This window comes from Dipodomys spectabilis, unplaced genomic scaffold (genome assembly GCF_019054845.1).
Source record: "Dipodomys spectabilis isolate Male_0828 unplaced genomic scaffold, ASM1905484v1 ptg000108l, whole genome shotgun sequence".
NCBI lineage: Eukaryota > Metazoa > Chordata > Mammalia > Rodentia > Heteromyidae > Dipodomys > Dipodomys spectabilis.
The window spans coordinates 20,199,398-20,214,895 of record NW_024870785.1 but is presented as its reverse complement, the minus strand read 5'-3'; the positions used below and the strand labels follow the sequence as shown (position 1 = coordinate 20,214,895).

Below are 15,498 nucleotides of genomic sequence, written 5' to 3'. Positions count from 1 at the left end.
CTTTTTTTTTGGTCAGTTGTCAGGCCTGAACTCTGGGCCTGGGCGCTGTCTCTCAGCTCTTCAGCTCAAGGTTAGCACTCTACCACTTGAGCCACAGCATCACTTTTGGCTTTTTCTGCTTTTGTGGTGCTGAGGAATGGAACCCAGGGCCTCATGCATGCAAGGCAAGCACTCTACACTGAGCTACCTTCCCAGTTCCTCATATTTTCCTTAATAGATGAGTTTCCCTGGAGTTAAATACTTCTTAAAATCAGCAGAAAACTTCTGTCAGGGAATTGCTCAGTACCTGATTGGTCGCATGAGTTACTGGTGCCAGCTCTCTGTGGTTTGAAAAACCTCAGAATCTATTCTACACATTTTGTTTAGCTGGTTTGTGACAGTTTCTGCTGCTTCTACAATAGCTTTTTGTCTTATGGCTGTATCCAAATGTAATCTGTGTGTGTGTGTGTGTGTGTGTGAGAGAGAGAGAGAGCATATGTCAATACTGGGACTTAAACTCAAGACTGGGCACTGTCCTTTCACTTTTCCACAAGGCTATTGTTCTGCCATTTGAACCACAGCTTCCCTTTTGGCTTTTGATGGTTAATTGGAAATTAGAGTCTCATGGACTTTCCTGCCCAGGTTAACTTTGAACCATGATCTCACAGTTCAGCCTTCTGAGTAGCTAGGATTATAGGTGTTAGCCACCAGTGCCTGGCTAAAATATAATCTTTTAAAAGGCATTAAAAAGATTAGAGGTCCTAGGTTAGTTTAAAATTTAAGCTAATTTATACTACTAGAGCACTAAACCTACTTGTCATGATAGCATGATTTTAATTTATTTGTAGTACAAGGAATTGAAATCCAAGGCCTGATCATATTAAGGCAAGTTACTGCCTCAGCCTTTTTGTGTTTGTTTTTTTTTTACTTTATTTTTGAGACAGTGTCTTGCTCCCTTTGTGCCTCCAACTGAAGATCCTCCTCCTCTGCCTCCCAAGTAACTGGAAACATAGGCATTGTACCACCACACCAGCCTACAGAGTCCTCATGTGTGGTTGAATTCTTACCTGCATAATATCACAGTTCACTTTTGTGACAGAAACATGCAACTTTCTTCTGACATGTAGGATATGGCAGGAAGATTTCAGAAATATTAAAGCTTGAATATACATGTTATCTTTGAATAGAAGAAATACAGCAAATATCAACACTGCTGTAGTAGATGCACCAAGGTGAAATCTCTGAGGCCCAATGGGAAGAATCTTCCACTTCAGACATTTAGATGCAGTTGAGAAAGTTATTTTCAAAATTTTATCAGAACTAAAAGGTGAAGATTTTTAGCATTCCATGGAACAATGTGATGAAAGGTAAAAGATGAAAAAAGAGTAGGTAAGAATTTTTTCAAAGATTTTCTTGCAAGTTTTTGACAGTACTTGGGTTTGAACTTCAAGCCTTGTGTGATTGCTTGGCTTGCTTGCTCATTTGCACAGTTGGCTCTCTATCAGTTGAGCCATACCTCTAGCCTGGCTTTATCCTGGTTATTTTAGTTAATTTTTCTCTCCTTTCTCCCTGGCTTTTTGGTGGTACTGGGATTTGAACTCAGGGCCTCCTGTTTACTAGGCTTTAACACTTGAGATGTTTTCACTTGAGTCATGCCTCTAGTTCTTGCTTTGGTATTTTGCAGATAGGGTCTCTGTCTCTGTATCTCTCTCTCTTTGCCTAGGCCTAAGCTCACATCACGATCTTCTTACTTACACCCTGTCTTCCACATAGCTGGAATTACAAAAATGTACCACTATTCCTAGCTTATTGACTGAGGTAGAGTCTCACTAAATTTTTGCCTGGATTGGCCTCAGATAGTGATTGCCTCTATCTCTGCTTCATTAGTATCTGGGATTATAGGTAGGAGCCATTATGTCCAGGTCCCATAGATTTTTAAAAAATTTACATATAGATTTTATTATTTTTAAGTAGCTGTACAAAGGATTTTTAATTCAACATGTCTTCATCAATGCTTCCATAGCTCTGTGTGTGTGTGTGTGTGTGTGTGTGTGTGTGTGTGTGTGTGTGTGTGTGTGTGTGTGTGTGTGTGTGTGTTTGTACTGGTCCTAGGGTTTGAACTCAGGGTCTGGGTGCTGTCCCTTAGAGTTTTTGCTCAAGGCTAATAATATACCATTTGAGCCACAACTCTTCTTCCAGCTTTTTTGCGATTAACTCATAGATGTTGCTTCTCAGTCTGGCTTTGAACCACAATGTTCAGATCTCAGCCTTCTGAGCATCTAGGATTATAGGCCTGAGTCACTGACACCTGGCTCTCCCATAGTTTAAAAAAACAAAAAAGCAAAACCCACACCTTTTTATTATGAAAATATTCAAACATCCTTCTAGCCAGGCACAGTGGCACCACCTGTAGTTCCAGCTGAAACTCCAGAGATCATGCAAGCAAGTTACTTTAACTAGGAGTTCAAAGCTATCCTGGGCAACATAAAGGGCCTCGCCCCAACAACAGAAGAAAATTTCTATAGAGTGAATATCTGTATTCCCTCATTCTCATGCTGAGACGGGGTCCTCTGGAAGGCCGTAAGTCCTACAGTAGAGCCCGCAGCAATGAGATCAATAAGTGATCTGGTGGAAGTATCCCCCACCCACTCCCTTTGCCCTTTCTCTGTGTGGGGATATGGTAGACAAATTGGTGCCTATGAACAGCATGTAGATCCAAATCTGCCAATGGCCTCCATCTTGTACTTCTGTCCTCTAGAACTGTGAGAAACAAATTCTGTTGTTGATAAGGCACCAGCCTATAACCCTTGGTTATGGCATTGCGAATGGACTGATAACATCGGAAGCAGTGAAGGATAACCAGTTCTCTATCACTTCAACTTCATTTGTGCTTTGTTTGTATCGAAGTGTTCACAGTGCAGACCCAGTGGCATTTTACCTCTTAATGTTTTTAACATGCATTTTTTAAAATGAGCTCCTTTTCTTCTCACATCACAATGGTCACACCTAATAAAGTCAGCAGTTCTCCAATAAGTGCCTGGTTATATTCAGATTCTCCCCGCCCCCCACCTTTTTTTTTTTTTTTTTTTTTCAGTCGTGAGCTTGAACTTGGGGCCTGGGCGCTGTCCCGGAGCTCTTTAACTCAAGGTTAGTGCTCTACCACTTTGAGTCACAACTCCACTTCCAGTTCTAGTGGTTAATTGGAGATAAGAGTCTCATAGACTTTCCTGCCCATGCTGATTTTGTGCCCTGATCCTCAGATCTCAGCCTCCTGAGTAGCTAGGGTTACAGCTGTGAGCCACCAGCACCCAGCCTGAACTTGAAAGGCAGACTCTATTTAATGTAGTACTCTAACCTAGACAGTTTGTAACTTTGGAGTGGACTCTGAATAGGCTAACATAGTGATTAGGATTATAGTTTTTTGTGGGGGAGAGAAGGAGAGGAACTGTCACTAGGTCTTTAACTTAGAGTCCCATGCTGTCACTTAGCTTTATTGCTGAAGGCTGGTGCCCTACCACTTGAGACACACCTCCACTTTGGCTTTTGGCTAGATAAAGGGAGCTAAGAGTCTTAGGAACTTTTACATCTGGGATGGCTTTGAATCTCAATGATCAGATTTCACCCTCCTGAGTAGTTAGGATTACAGGTGTGAGCCACCAGCACCCAGCAAATTCCCTTCATTTCCATGGGAAAAAAACAAGAAAAAAAAATCAGATGTCTTCTACTCCAGACCAGCCCTTAACAGCCTACATCTGGATTTCATATACATGAAAGGGCTAGAATTTGTCTCATTTCAACAACATTTGTTCATCATTCGGTGAGGCTCCTTTCCACTGCCAAATCTACCAGACTTTGTCTACATTTACCTTCTGTGTCTTCCTTCCTTTTCATAATGGGAGGAGCATTCCTCCTTCCTCTGAGAGTTAACTCCCTCCCTCTCTCCCTTCCTCCTTTTCCCCCCTCTCTTTCCCACTTTTAACAATATTATATTTTAAAAACACTCTTTTCAACTTCCATCCCATTTTGAGTACAAGTTATGAGTATGATAATGATTATTTGAAAGCCTTTCTCTATTCAGATCAATAATCCAAGTGCTCTCTGATTACTAGATGACAATAAGTGAGAAATGTAGGAGGAAGAGGAAGAAAGGATATAAGGTTTTACCAGTAAAGGTTTTCTTGCAATGAGTAATACAACTTGAACAGGAGATTTTTGAGCTGTAATCTAGAAACTGTTCCCCTGCAAAATACATTGTTTGTATTTGAAAATACAAACTCACAATAACTAGTAAAGATTAAAAGAAGGGCAACTTCTAGCATATCAGTTTGTAGTATTTTAAGAGAAGACTACATATTAAGGCCAGTCCTTCTGCACTTAGCCCATCATTAATCATCAGTCTCTTGCTTCTCTTTCATTCCCACATCTTGGTGTTCTCTCTCTCATTTGCTCACTCTCTCTTTCTCTCTCTCTCTTCTCCCTCTACCCCATGCCAGTAGTACAGCTTGAACTCAGGGCCTGGGTACTGTCCTTAGTTTTTTCACTCAAGGCTGGCACTCCAGCATTTGAACCACAGATCCACTTCCAGCTTTCGGTGGTTAATTAGCGATGAGTCTCACAGTTTATCCTGCTGGTCTAGCTGTGAACTACGATTTTCTGATTTCAGTACTTAGGATTACAGGAAGTGGTGCTGTGGCTCAAGCTGTAGAGCACTCTCCTTGAGCTGAAGAATACAGGGACAGTGCTTAGGACCAGAGTTCAAGCCCCACGACCGACAGGAAAAAAAAAAAGTACTTAGGATTACAGACCCAAGCCATTGGTGCCTGGCTCCCATTGTCTGAAAGCACTAATGGTTATCAGAAATATATATATGTCTATGTGTTTATTGGCTGAGACCTCTTGTTTCTTCAGGAATATGAGCTTTATGTAGGCAGGGACTTGAGCTGTCTTGTTCCTAACCCTTAGCAGGGTTGAGTGAGTGAGTGAATGAATGAATGTTTGGGAGCAGAAAAGTGGAGAGGGTTTGCAAGGCTGAGGAGTCAGGGAGGCTGTGCCTGATGACAATCAGGCATCAGTATAAGTGTGCCTAGAAGACTAAAGTGCAGAGAAGGCGTCCCCAGAAGACAGCAGCTTCACTCACAGAGACAGGAGACTGTTCATTTAGCATAAGTAGAGCATACAACTGTTTGGAGGAAGTGGAGGCTAGAGAGAAGGAATGGATCAGATCATTCCTGCTGTGGGAAACTTGCAGGATTTTAAAGAGGGAGGAGGTCATGCAAGAATGGATTGTGGCAATTCATGCAGTGATGGGTCGAGAATAGATTAATTGTATCTGTCCATTAAAAAGAAAAAAAGCAGGAAAAGCTGGGTGTTGGTGGCACTCGCACCTATAATCCTAGCTACTCCGGAGGCTGAGATCTGAGCATCACTGTTTGAAGCCAACCCAGGCAGGAAAGTCTATGAGATTCTCAGCTTCAATTACACTCCAAAAAGCTGAAGCTGGGGTGTGGCTCAAGTGGTAAAGTGCTAGCCTTGAACAGAAAAAGCTAAGCAAGACCTTGAGGCCCTGAATTCAAGCCCCAGGATTGGCACAAAAAAAAAGAAAAAAAAAAACGAAAGAAAACCTATTTCATGGTCTTAGCAACCACTGCTGCTGCTTACTTAAAGATATTATTTCATGAAGGACTGTAAAGCAGTAACTTTAAAATTCTGTCCTTTCAGCCTATGAAGAACTTTTCCTTAGTACTCTTTTGGCATGAATATGTATTTTTAAAGGAAAAGTAGGATAAATGCTTCATTCCATCTTTTGCATGTCAATTTTCAGATTAAAATAAATTTTGTCATTAGGTTTTTGAGGGAAGAAATTTTTATGCATATTTTATTGAGATTAGGTGATTATATAAATTTTACATATTTCACAGTATTGTGAAATAGTGATACTTAGTTAAAGTCACAAACACATTTTAACCTTCAACAAGGCAAATTGCCATTATCATGGTCTATAAAGTTTGTGAATTCTATGGGCTTTGACAATACAACTATTCCTTCCGCATCAGATGATGTTTACATTTCTTTCCTTTTGCTTAGTGTAAGCTGTTCCCTCTTTCCCTCTCATATCTTCCCTTCCCATCACTGTCTTTGGGTTGCTTAGTTCATTTTCAGCTATGTCCAGTGCAGCTGATGGGCCCCTCTGTTGTATGTTTTCCCATTTCCTTCTGATTCTGTGCCCTCCTCCTAGCTTGAGGGAAGAAGTTTTGAGAAGTTGTAGTTTTATATTTATAATGGTTCAATCCATTGCAGTTGTTATGTTTTGGCCCCTGTCAAGGTGTTCTTTGAATAGTATTTTATTATTTATAAGACACTTGACATACATCAGCCATTGGAACCTCACAGGTAATCCTGTGAAGTATGTTTAGAAATGACATTGAACTACAACTTGATGTCTATTGTTCTTACATTACAGACAAGAATGGCGACTAAATAATTTTCCTACCTGTCTTGTAACTGGATTCGAGATTTAATGCAGATGTCTTTTACCAGTAGGAATATGATATTAAGCAATATCCACTTTGAAAGACATTCCTTGTAGCAAATTCTGTTGAGAATAATGTTATTCTGATAATCCTGTAACTTAGTAACCTTGTTTGTGAAGCATTTCAATTTTGATTACTCTGTTTTCGAGCTACTGCTCAGATGTGTGTGGTTTTTATGGTCTGTCCGTGTCTGGGGAGCTGGTATTACATACTGCCTAGTGTTTTTAATTCAGAACTTCTTTCTAAAGAAACCTCAGCCTGTTATATTCCAACCCTAGCTTTAATAGCATAAGCTATTTCTCTCTTATATAGCTTTGTGGGCATAGTAATAAAATAAATACCACAAAATCACTGATGAGATGAAAATTGAGCTCCCTGCTTCTGTGCAGCCATGTAGGTAAAACGGTAATTGGCTCTGATAATAACTTTTGTTCTTACAAACCGAAATCTAAATGAGAGTCACATTTGATATATCTGCTTGTAATTACTATGAAGAGGAGAGAAAACAAAGTTTAGATTGTTCAGTACTCCAGATAAGTGAATAAATGACTGTCTTTTCTTGACCAATGTGAGAAAAAATTCTGGAATTATTTGTGATATTTATCTTACTGCTATTAAAAATATCATCTTCCATTGGATGCTTTTCTACTTAATGGAATAATTACTTACCTCTTTGGTTTTTAAACCTATAGTTGTTTTTCTTTAAAAAAAATCTTTATCGCCTGGCCTATATGGCTCATGCCTGTAATCCTAGTTACTTAGGAGGCTGAGATCTGAGTATTATGGTTTGAAGCCAGCAGGGCAGAAAAGTCTGTGAGACTCTTATTGTCAATTAACTACTAAAAACCAGAAGTAGAGATATAGCTCAAGTGGTAGAGCACTGGCTTTGAGCAAAAAAACCTAAAGGACAGTACCCAGGTCCTAAGTTCAAGCCCTATTACCAGCACACATATACAAAAATATCTTTATTGCCAGATCTGATAACAGCTCTGAAGCAGCCTATTCTTACAGGCATTTTCTTAACATCCCTGCTAATGTCTCTCTAGCTCTTAAGACAAATTTAGGTTCTGAATCTATTTGATGGTGACTGTCAATGAAGACATTTGATGTGCTAATACTGTCTAAATGTAAATGCCTTCAGGTAGCATCAAACCCAGGGCTTCTCACATGAATACCAGTACTCTGCTACTGTCCAATATGTTCTCAAAGAGAAATTAAAATATGCACACTATATATTATTATTTTAATATACATGTTTAATTAGGATGTTAATAATTAGTAAATATTAGGATGTTAATAATTTTAAAGACTTTTCTCATTGTATTAGAAGCCAACCATAAAGAATCAGTACCTATTGTTTCTGTTGGATTTCTATTGACATGTTGATCTATTTGTAGGATAAATGTGTCAGTGCCACAGAAAGGTAAAAATGGTAGAAAGCAACCCAATTTGAATGCCAGTTCTAACAGTGATCTGCTTTTGATCATTTCCTCCCTGTACCAGATCACCGAGCCAATGATCCCCGAATTACAAAGTTCTAACAAAGCTTACCCATGATAGATGAAGCTATTATCATCAACAGGATCCAGAATACACATTAAAAAAGCCCTAATTAAAGAAAGCACATCCAGTCGATATAATACATATTAGCAATTTCCTGATCCTTGGTAGAATAGAAATTATTCTGCAAGTTTAATTAAGAAGGAAAAAATATGTTCAGGTATTAAATTTCAATAAAAAAGAAGCACTCTGCTTCTCTGCAAAAAGGCTGACACAGTGCTGTGAGTGTGGCTTAGCCACAGAAGGAAACCATTTTTAAGTAGGAGCTACATTACCTTTAACTCGTTGGAGGTTCCTCATGGAGAGTTACCAGACTTGTCTTGTTTGCAGGCTGTGTCTCTGCGTTAGTTGAAGGAAGGCGACAGCCGAGAGCAGTTAGCTGGAGATTTGGTTATTAAAACACTATTTAAAAATAAAAGGAAGAGGGATATATGTTATAAAAGGCTGTACATCCAGAAGCCGGTGACTCATGTCTTATAATCCTAACTGTTCAGCAAGCTGAGGACATGTGCCTCAAAGCCAGTTTGAGCAGGAAAGTCCATGAGCCTCTTATCTACAATTCCAAAAAGTTGGAAGTAGATCTGTGGCTCAAGTAGTAAACTACCAACCTTGAGGAACAATGCCCAGGCCCTCAGTTCAAGCTCCAGGGTGTTGCACCTGTGCTCAAACACACAAAGCAGTCATACCAATATATTTGTTTCTTTGTGCTAAACACCATCACGTAAGTGAATTTTATTAATACAACGAAATTAAAAAGGAGTCCATTTTTGCTGCATCTATATTTCTTAGTGTTTGTTTAAATAGGCAATAAAATTATATATCAATATCCTAAAAAGAAAGATGCATTGTACTCATAAACTGATACGTTGAATTGAAACTCCTTTGTACTTAAAAATAAATTACAATGAGGAATAAGTTATTTGGAGGTTATTATGGAGGTGTTTTTACTTTTGTTTCTAAGGAAAACACAAATTATTTTTTGCAGCTGGCAAAATTCTCTATGAAGGAGTAAATAAATTTGTTATGGTAAATTTATCAGGTCCAGACTGAGATTTACCTGTTAAATTTCCCTGAAGAAAAGTGGCCACATTAACAGACCAAGGGAGCCCTCTACCTGTGTACTTGGAGTATAGATTTCCTACACAAGGTCTTTGACCTGGAAGCTAAAAATAAATGGAGATCAGGTATTCTTCTCCTTTGCCCACCTTGGTTGGCTTGTAGGATTATTTTTTTTTTTTTGAGAAAATAAATGATGCTTGAGCATGTATCTGTGGATATAATAGTGTGCTTAGGGGAAAATTGACAGAAAGTTCCCTTTCTTAAAGGACCGATTAGTAACCTAAAAGATCCAAATCTGTTTTCTTCAGTGAGAATTAAAAATCATTATTTTCAAAGAACTTTATGTTCTTCTCAGTATACAAAGGATTAGGAAGCACTTCTGTTCCTCTGGCATGAAAGTTTCATCGCTTCTTTGTTTCAGAGAAAGCTAGGCTTGAATGTGAAAATCATGCAGAATCCTGAAAACATCCACCACAGAGCTGCTGTGAATGCATACTATGGAATCAGTTTGCCACGTATTAACAAGAGAAAAGCATATGTAAGTAATGAGTTGTTTAAATGAGGTCTTAATTTTTTTCCAGAATTAAAAGTCGTTTCCTTAGTAGTAGAAGAGGGAATGTGGATTATAAGACTGTGATCCTTTTGTCCTTGGAATTTTATTTTTTTGTAAAATGAAAGGGAGTAGCTTTCATTCTGTCTAGAATTAGTAATAGTGAAGAAAATATAAATAAATCTGTTTTCAAAACTCTATTTTCATCTCATTCAGATTTCTCTATTTTTGGTTGATGAGCCTAAATAATCTAGAGCTATGATTTTTACAGGGAGTAAAATAATTTTACAGCCAAAAACTGAATGAGTAAGGCATTTTAAGTATTGTAGATCTTGAGATCTAGAATATATAAATAATAAATAATATAATATAGAATATATAAATAATCTAGAGCAACATTTTTATGAAGGAAATGACTTTACAACAAGAAAAAAAGAGAATGAGTACAGACATTTTAAATATTCTGTATCTTAGTTATAGGAGGCTAGAAAAACCCAAAGAAACAGCAGCATGGTGTATCCACCACTTCAAATGATGGATACTAAATAATAAGCATTGGATGCAAGCAGAGTCCAGCTTTTTATGTCAGCAAAATAATGAGAGGGAAAATAATCCAATGTAGGTTTGCATGACTAGGATCTCAGAATCTTTAAGTGCTTTTGACACTGACTTGCTGTTGTTAGTGTCCCAAAGCAAAGACTCTTTGTGTGTTGTTTGAAGTATAGTGCTTCATTTAAAATGGGAAATAGTTTGAGATCATTTCAGCATTAAAAATGATAATTAAGGTGCAACTTATACATTTAAAAATACGTTTTTCATTTTTGACATCTCTCAAAAGCTCTTAAGCATCTATTCTGACGAAATTAAGAATAACAGTGAGATGCGCTTTAGGATTAAATTGAAATGCCATTTCTAACTCCCCTAATAGTCTCAGATTAATCTTCCCAATTTCCTTCGTGAACATTTTCACCTTCTTTATTCCATTCTTGTAGCCTAGAAATATATTTTCAGTCTCTTTATGTGTGCTTTATGTTATTCTAGCAAGTTTAGCCTAACAGCATTTTATCATAGAAATACTTTCATAGCCTAAGAAATAGCCAGAAAGTTAGATCTTTTTATTCCTGCTGAAACTTTATTTAAAATGTCAGTGTGAATAATGTGAATGAGTTTTTATCTGCTTCCCATGGGTCCCAACACCTTTGAAATAAAAATATTTCTCTGGCTGTATAGACAGAAGTAGACTTCTCTTTTGTTGTGGTTGGTTTTCTCCTTGATTTAGAATTAATATTGACTTAGCTGATACAGTGCCAGAGCTTTGCAACCCCAGGCAACTGCTTTATTTCCTGAAAACTTTTCTTGATGAGTACTGAAGTTTTTAAAGACCTCCCTCAAGATGTAGTGAAAGTCATGTTTTGCTTATGACCAAGGTATAATTCAGAGTTAAATAAGGAGCTCAAAATTCAGGAAAGAATCTTAGATATTATATATATATATATAAAATTTCCAAAGAGAATGAGTACTTTGGATATTGTCCCCTGGTATTTTGAATAAAGAGGATTTGAGTAGGCACTTTGCCTTGTATGACATATCCATTTATTATAATATTCTTTTGAAAAAAATCGACTAAAAATCAACATCTGCATGCTTTATTTTTAATTTGTTTATTCATTCATTTGTTTATATTCTTATTAAGGTTAATAGAGTAAGTTTAGTTAAGTGAAAGGAAAGCTATGAAAGAAAGTAGTGAGACTCTCTATACTGAGAAGGGCCCAAGGAGGAGTCCCTATGTGAGCATAAAATAAGAGACATATTTTGCTCAAACTACTGGCCTGCCAATCACGAGTTAATCTTCTTATTGTTTGTTGTTAATCCATATATGTGACAACACCGAGAAAGTGTTTTCCTTTTGGATTTATAAAATAGAAGTGTTGTTTAAAGCAAGTCCTTTGAGGGAAGTGGAGTATTTGATTTTAAACAATCTTGTAGTGCATTTGGAGGTAAATACAAGTGATTTACCACTTACAGAAATATTTTTTAAAGCACTTATTTGGACTGAACCAATGTGTCCAGCATAGTGATATATAGTTAATTAGAAAAGCAGCATTGAGGCAAATTGCCTTTTAAATGGTCTCTTAATGCTCAAAGGGGATTAATATTATCTGGCTGCCGAGGGCCATGTATTTCCTCACTTCTTAGGAAACTTGTCAAAAACCCTGTAAATAATGGTAGGCATTTTTAGCCTAGCAAATTCGGATACATATCCAAGAGACAGGGTGAGTTCTGTGATTCTGGTGGTATTTTCTCTATCTGATGATCAGGTTCATCAGATCCCTGACCAGGAGCTGAGGGAAGAGTTTGGGCATTGACAACACACATACTCACTCCCTGGCCACCTCTTGCTTGCCTGGTAGTATTGACAATTTCTCAAAGAGTGTCATCTTACGTAACTCTGCTATATAAAATCCATAAGAAGCCATGAAAGTGAAATTCACTAATGATTTTTAAAATATCTTAAATCTTGCAAGTTAAAAGAGCCAAGTAATGTTCTAACATGCTTTTGAGATGGTTCTCATTGGCATGAGGAGACAAGTAGAAATTCAGGTACAGTTAACAATTAACAGTCGAGTTCCACGTAAGATTTCCCAATGAAGAAATACTAAAAGATCTACAGAAAATTTGACTTTGATTTATTATTATTATTTTTAATAAAAAAGTGTTTCTTAAAAGGCATGAAACATTAAATCTGTTCACATGAATTTAAAAATAACAATTATGAATGCATAACAAAATAGCCAAACCAAACATTGCTTAAATTGCTGCACAAATAACTCTGCTTCTGTTATGACCTAGAAAAGAATCATAAAAACATTTTTCTTTGTGGCAAGATCTGAGTTACTGTAGAATTATACCAGTTCTTTGGTCCCACTTTCCAAATAAATAAATAAATATACAATGCAATGTAAACTTAGAATCTTTTATTTATTCATGAGGTTGAATTTAATACTATGATGATTTCTAGGTTTTATGAGTCATATGTTATGGCACTGTTTTTCACTAACTTAGCTGGGTAGCGAGCACACTTCACAAATCATGCTTTCCTTCTTTACTCTTTCACTTGGGGTGTAACGTAGTAATCCTTCTCATGGAAAGCACTATTATTTCTCAGATGCTGGAGTAATGGGAAAGGAGGCAATTGTGTTAATGTCAAATGATTAGAAGAAGCACCAGAAGAAGGGGAAGGGAGGGGGGGGAGGGGAGAGACGATTTCAAAACATGATTGTGTTTTAAGCCCATGCATATGGCCACAATTACAGTCACAACATAATTTGGCAACGGGAGCAGAATTAGATTTAAACAAATTGATGTTACACTGCAGTAATTCAGAATGAGCTTGTTGCATTTATAAACCATAACAAGAAGCAGAGTGAATTAATAAAGCCTCTTGTCACTAAAAATAAAAAAGGGAATAATTGCTGAGATGGAGTTAACTTAACAGATGACTCTAGTCAGCATCCTCTCAGCCTAGCTGTGGGAAAAGTGAAGGTCACCCCCCAGCCATCTCAAATGACAAAGAGGGAACATTGCGTTGGTAAACAAATTAATCTTTTGAAAGGTCGCCATTTGTTTTAAGTTTTTATCCAGTCCTTGTCATCTGGAATCAGAGATTGACTGTCATTCTCACCAGGCAGGGGTGCAGTGGAGGCAGACAAAGCTGCTTCTGTACATATCAGCATTCCTTGACAAAACTCAGGGCCTGATTGGGATGCTATGGGCTGCTGGTTTACAGCTGTCTCCGGACAGGAACAGAGGCCCACCCTTGAATTCCAATAAGATAGGCCTGCATATTTCGCCTGCTGTAAGCTGGCCCTCTGCCCACAAGTAAAATGTATTGTAGTTCAAGCCAGCAATTATCTCTGTTACTTCCTTCTGTGCTGCTTCTGTTCCCTTTTTCCAAAAACAGATGTGGGTATTCACCCAAGTTCTGTGTCTATTCTTTCCCACACCTGCCAGGGCAGGATTTTGACAGAGGTAGAGTTGGAGGGAGGCAGCAGACAACGATCAGATGTAATTTCCTTGAGAGCAGTTTCAAAAGAAAGTGTTGATTTTTTCCTTTCAGGAAATGTGGAGTCAGCATCTTGATTCCCTCCCCCTTTCCCCAGGAGCATTTGGTAAATTAAATTAGTTGAACAAAAGGAAATAGCTTTAAAGACATTCTGAAATGCCACATCCTATTTATGACACACAGTCATTACCCAAGGTCTGAGATGGCATCCCTTCATCTATCCATCCTAGCCAGCCTTCTCCTCTGGTTTCATACAGGGAGTTTTTGAAAGCACAATGGCTCTTCAGAACTTTCCAGATTCATGGCCTCTAAAATGTATTTCAACATGGTAGCCGGGTGGTGATTGGTGGTGTGGTGCATTGCCCTTGTATGTTGTGGCCAAAGAAAGGGACTTGACATCGGCCAATGCACGGCTCTCTCACCAAGGCCCCCTGCTCTGAGATTGAGAAGAAATTGAAAGCATCTTTTCATTAAGTAATATTCATCATGCACTTGTCACCAGGGACCCGTGGCTCACACTTGTAATCCTTGCTACTCAGGAGGCTGAGCTCTGAGGGTCATGGTTCAAAGCCAGAAAAGCTCATGAGACTCTGATCTCCATTTAGCCAGTAAAAAGCCAGAATGGGGCTATGGTATAAGTGATAGAATGCCGGTCTTGAGGAAAAAAGCTGGTCCTGAGTTCAAGCCCCAGTAATGACCTCTGCCCTCCTCTGCCCCTGCCCCCATCTCAATCTAGCTGCAATGTGTTCGTTCACTTCTCTCAAACATTATGGCTCTTGAGCTTTTGTGCTAAAATCCCACGTACATTCCTAAAGCAACCCTCCGCTGAATTTGAAGCACTTTTCTGCACTCGGTATGGTGATGTTGTATCACTTTGCCTGGTTAGAACCCTGACTAGTCGAGCACCTCTTAGCATCAGCTTCCATCTCCTCATAAGTAAAATATCCTTAGGAAGAGTGTCTCATGGGATGGTATAGAGACTTACATGAGCTGATTCAAAGCATATAGCAGAGATTTGGGGGCCAAGAAGTGCTCTGAAAATATTTCTATTAGCAATCATCATGTATTGTACTGTTGTTTCGCTATTCCTGTGTTTGTGTTTGAACTCAGGACCAGAGTGCTAGTCTCTTAGCTTTTTCCACTCAACCACCCAAGCCACACTTCTGACTTTTTGCTGGTTAATCGGAGATAAGAGATTTACAGACTTTCCTGCCTGGGCTGACTTGGAACCATGATTCATATCTCAGCTTCCTGAATAGCTAGAATTGCAAGCATCAGCCACTGATGCCTGACTGGAATTTATAATCATTTTCTGTCAATTTTATATATTAAAAATAGAAGCAGCCACGCACTGGTGGCTCACACCTGTAATCCTAGCTACTTAGGAGGCTGAGATCTGAGGATCATGGTTTGAAGCCAGCCCACACAGGAAACTCTGTGAGATCCTTATCTCCTATAAACTATTTTAAAGAATTGGTGCTGTGGCTCAAGTGGTAGAGTGCTTGCCTTGAGCAAAAGAAGCTTAGGTACAGCTCCCAAGCTCAGAGTTCAAACCCCAGGCAACAACAACAAAAAGAAAAGAAAAGAAAATTGAAGGAGAAAACAGAAAGAAAAGAAAGGAAAAATAGAAGCACAGATAGCATCAAATTAGAACTCTCTGTGATAGACTATTTCACACAGAATACAAAGAATACATCAGAGCAAAACCCCTAAAAATTGCTGTATTTTGCATGTAAAAAACATCAACTTTTCTTAGT

The 15,498-nt window shown here is 38.3% G+C and overlaps 1 protein-coding gene across 1 annotated transcript in view; it reads left to right on the top strand.

The window, feature by feature from the left end:
- Window positions 1–15,498, top strand: part of Iqch (IQ motif containing H) — a 219,227-nt gene that overhangs the window by 27,387 nt on the left and 176,342 nt on the right. The window contains exon 3 of the mRNA XM_042687745.1: window positions 9,550–9,666. Coding sequence (XP_042543679.1) covers window positions 9,550–9,666 — 117 coding nt within the window. The remainder of the gene's footprint in view (window positions 1–9,549; window positions 9,667–15,498) is intronic.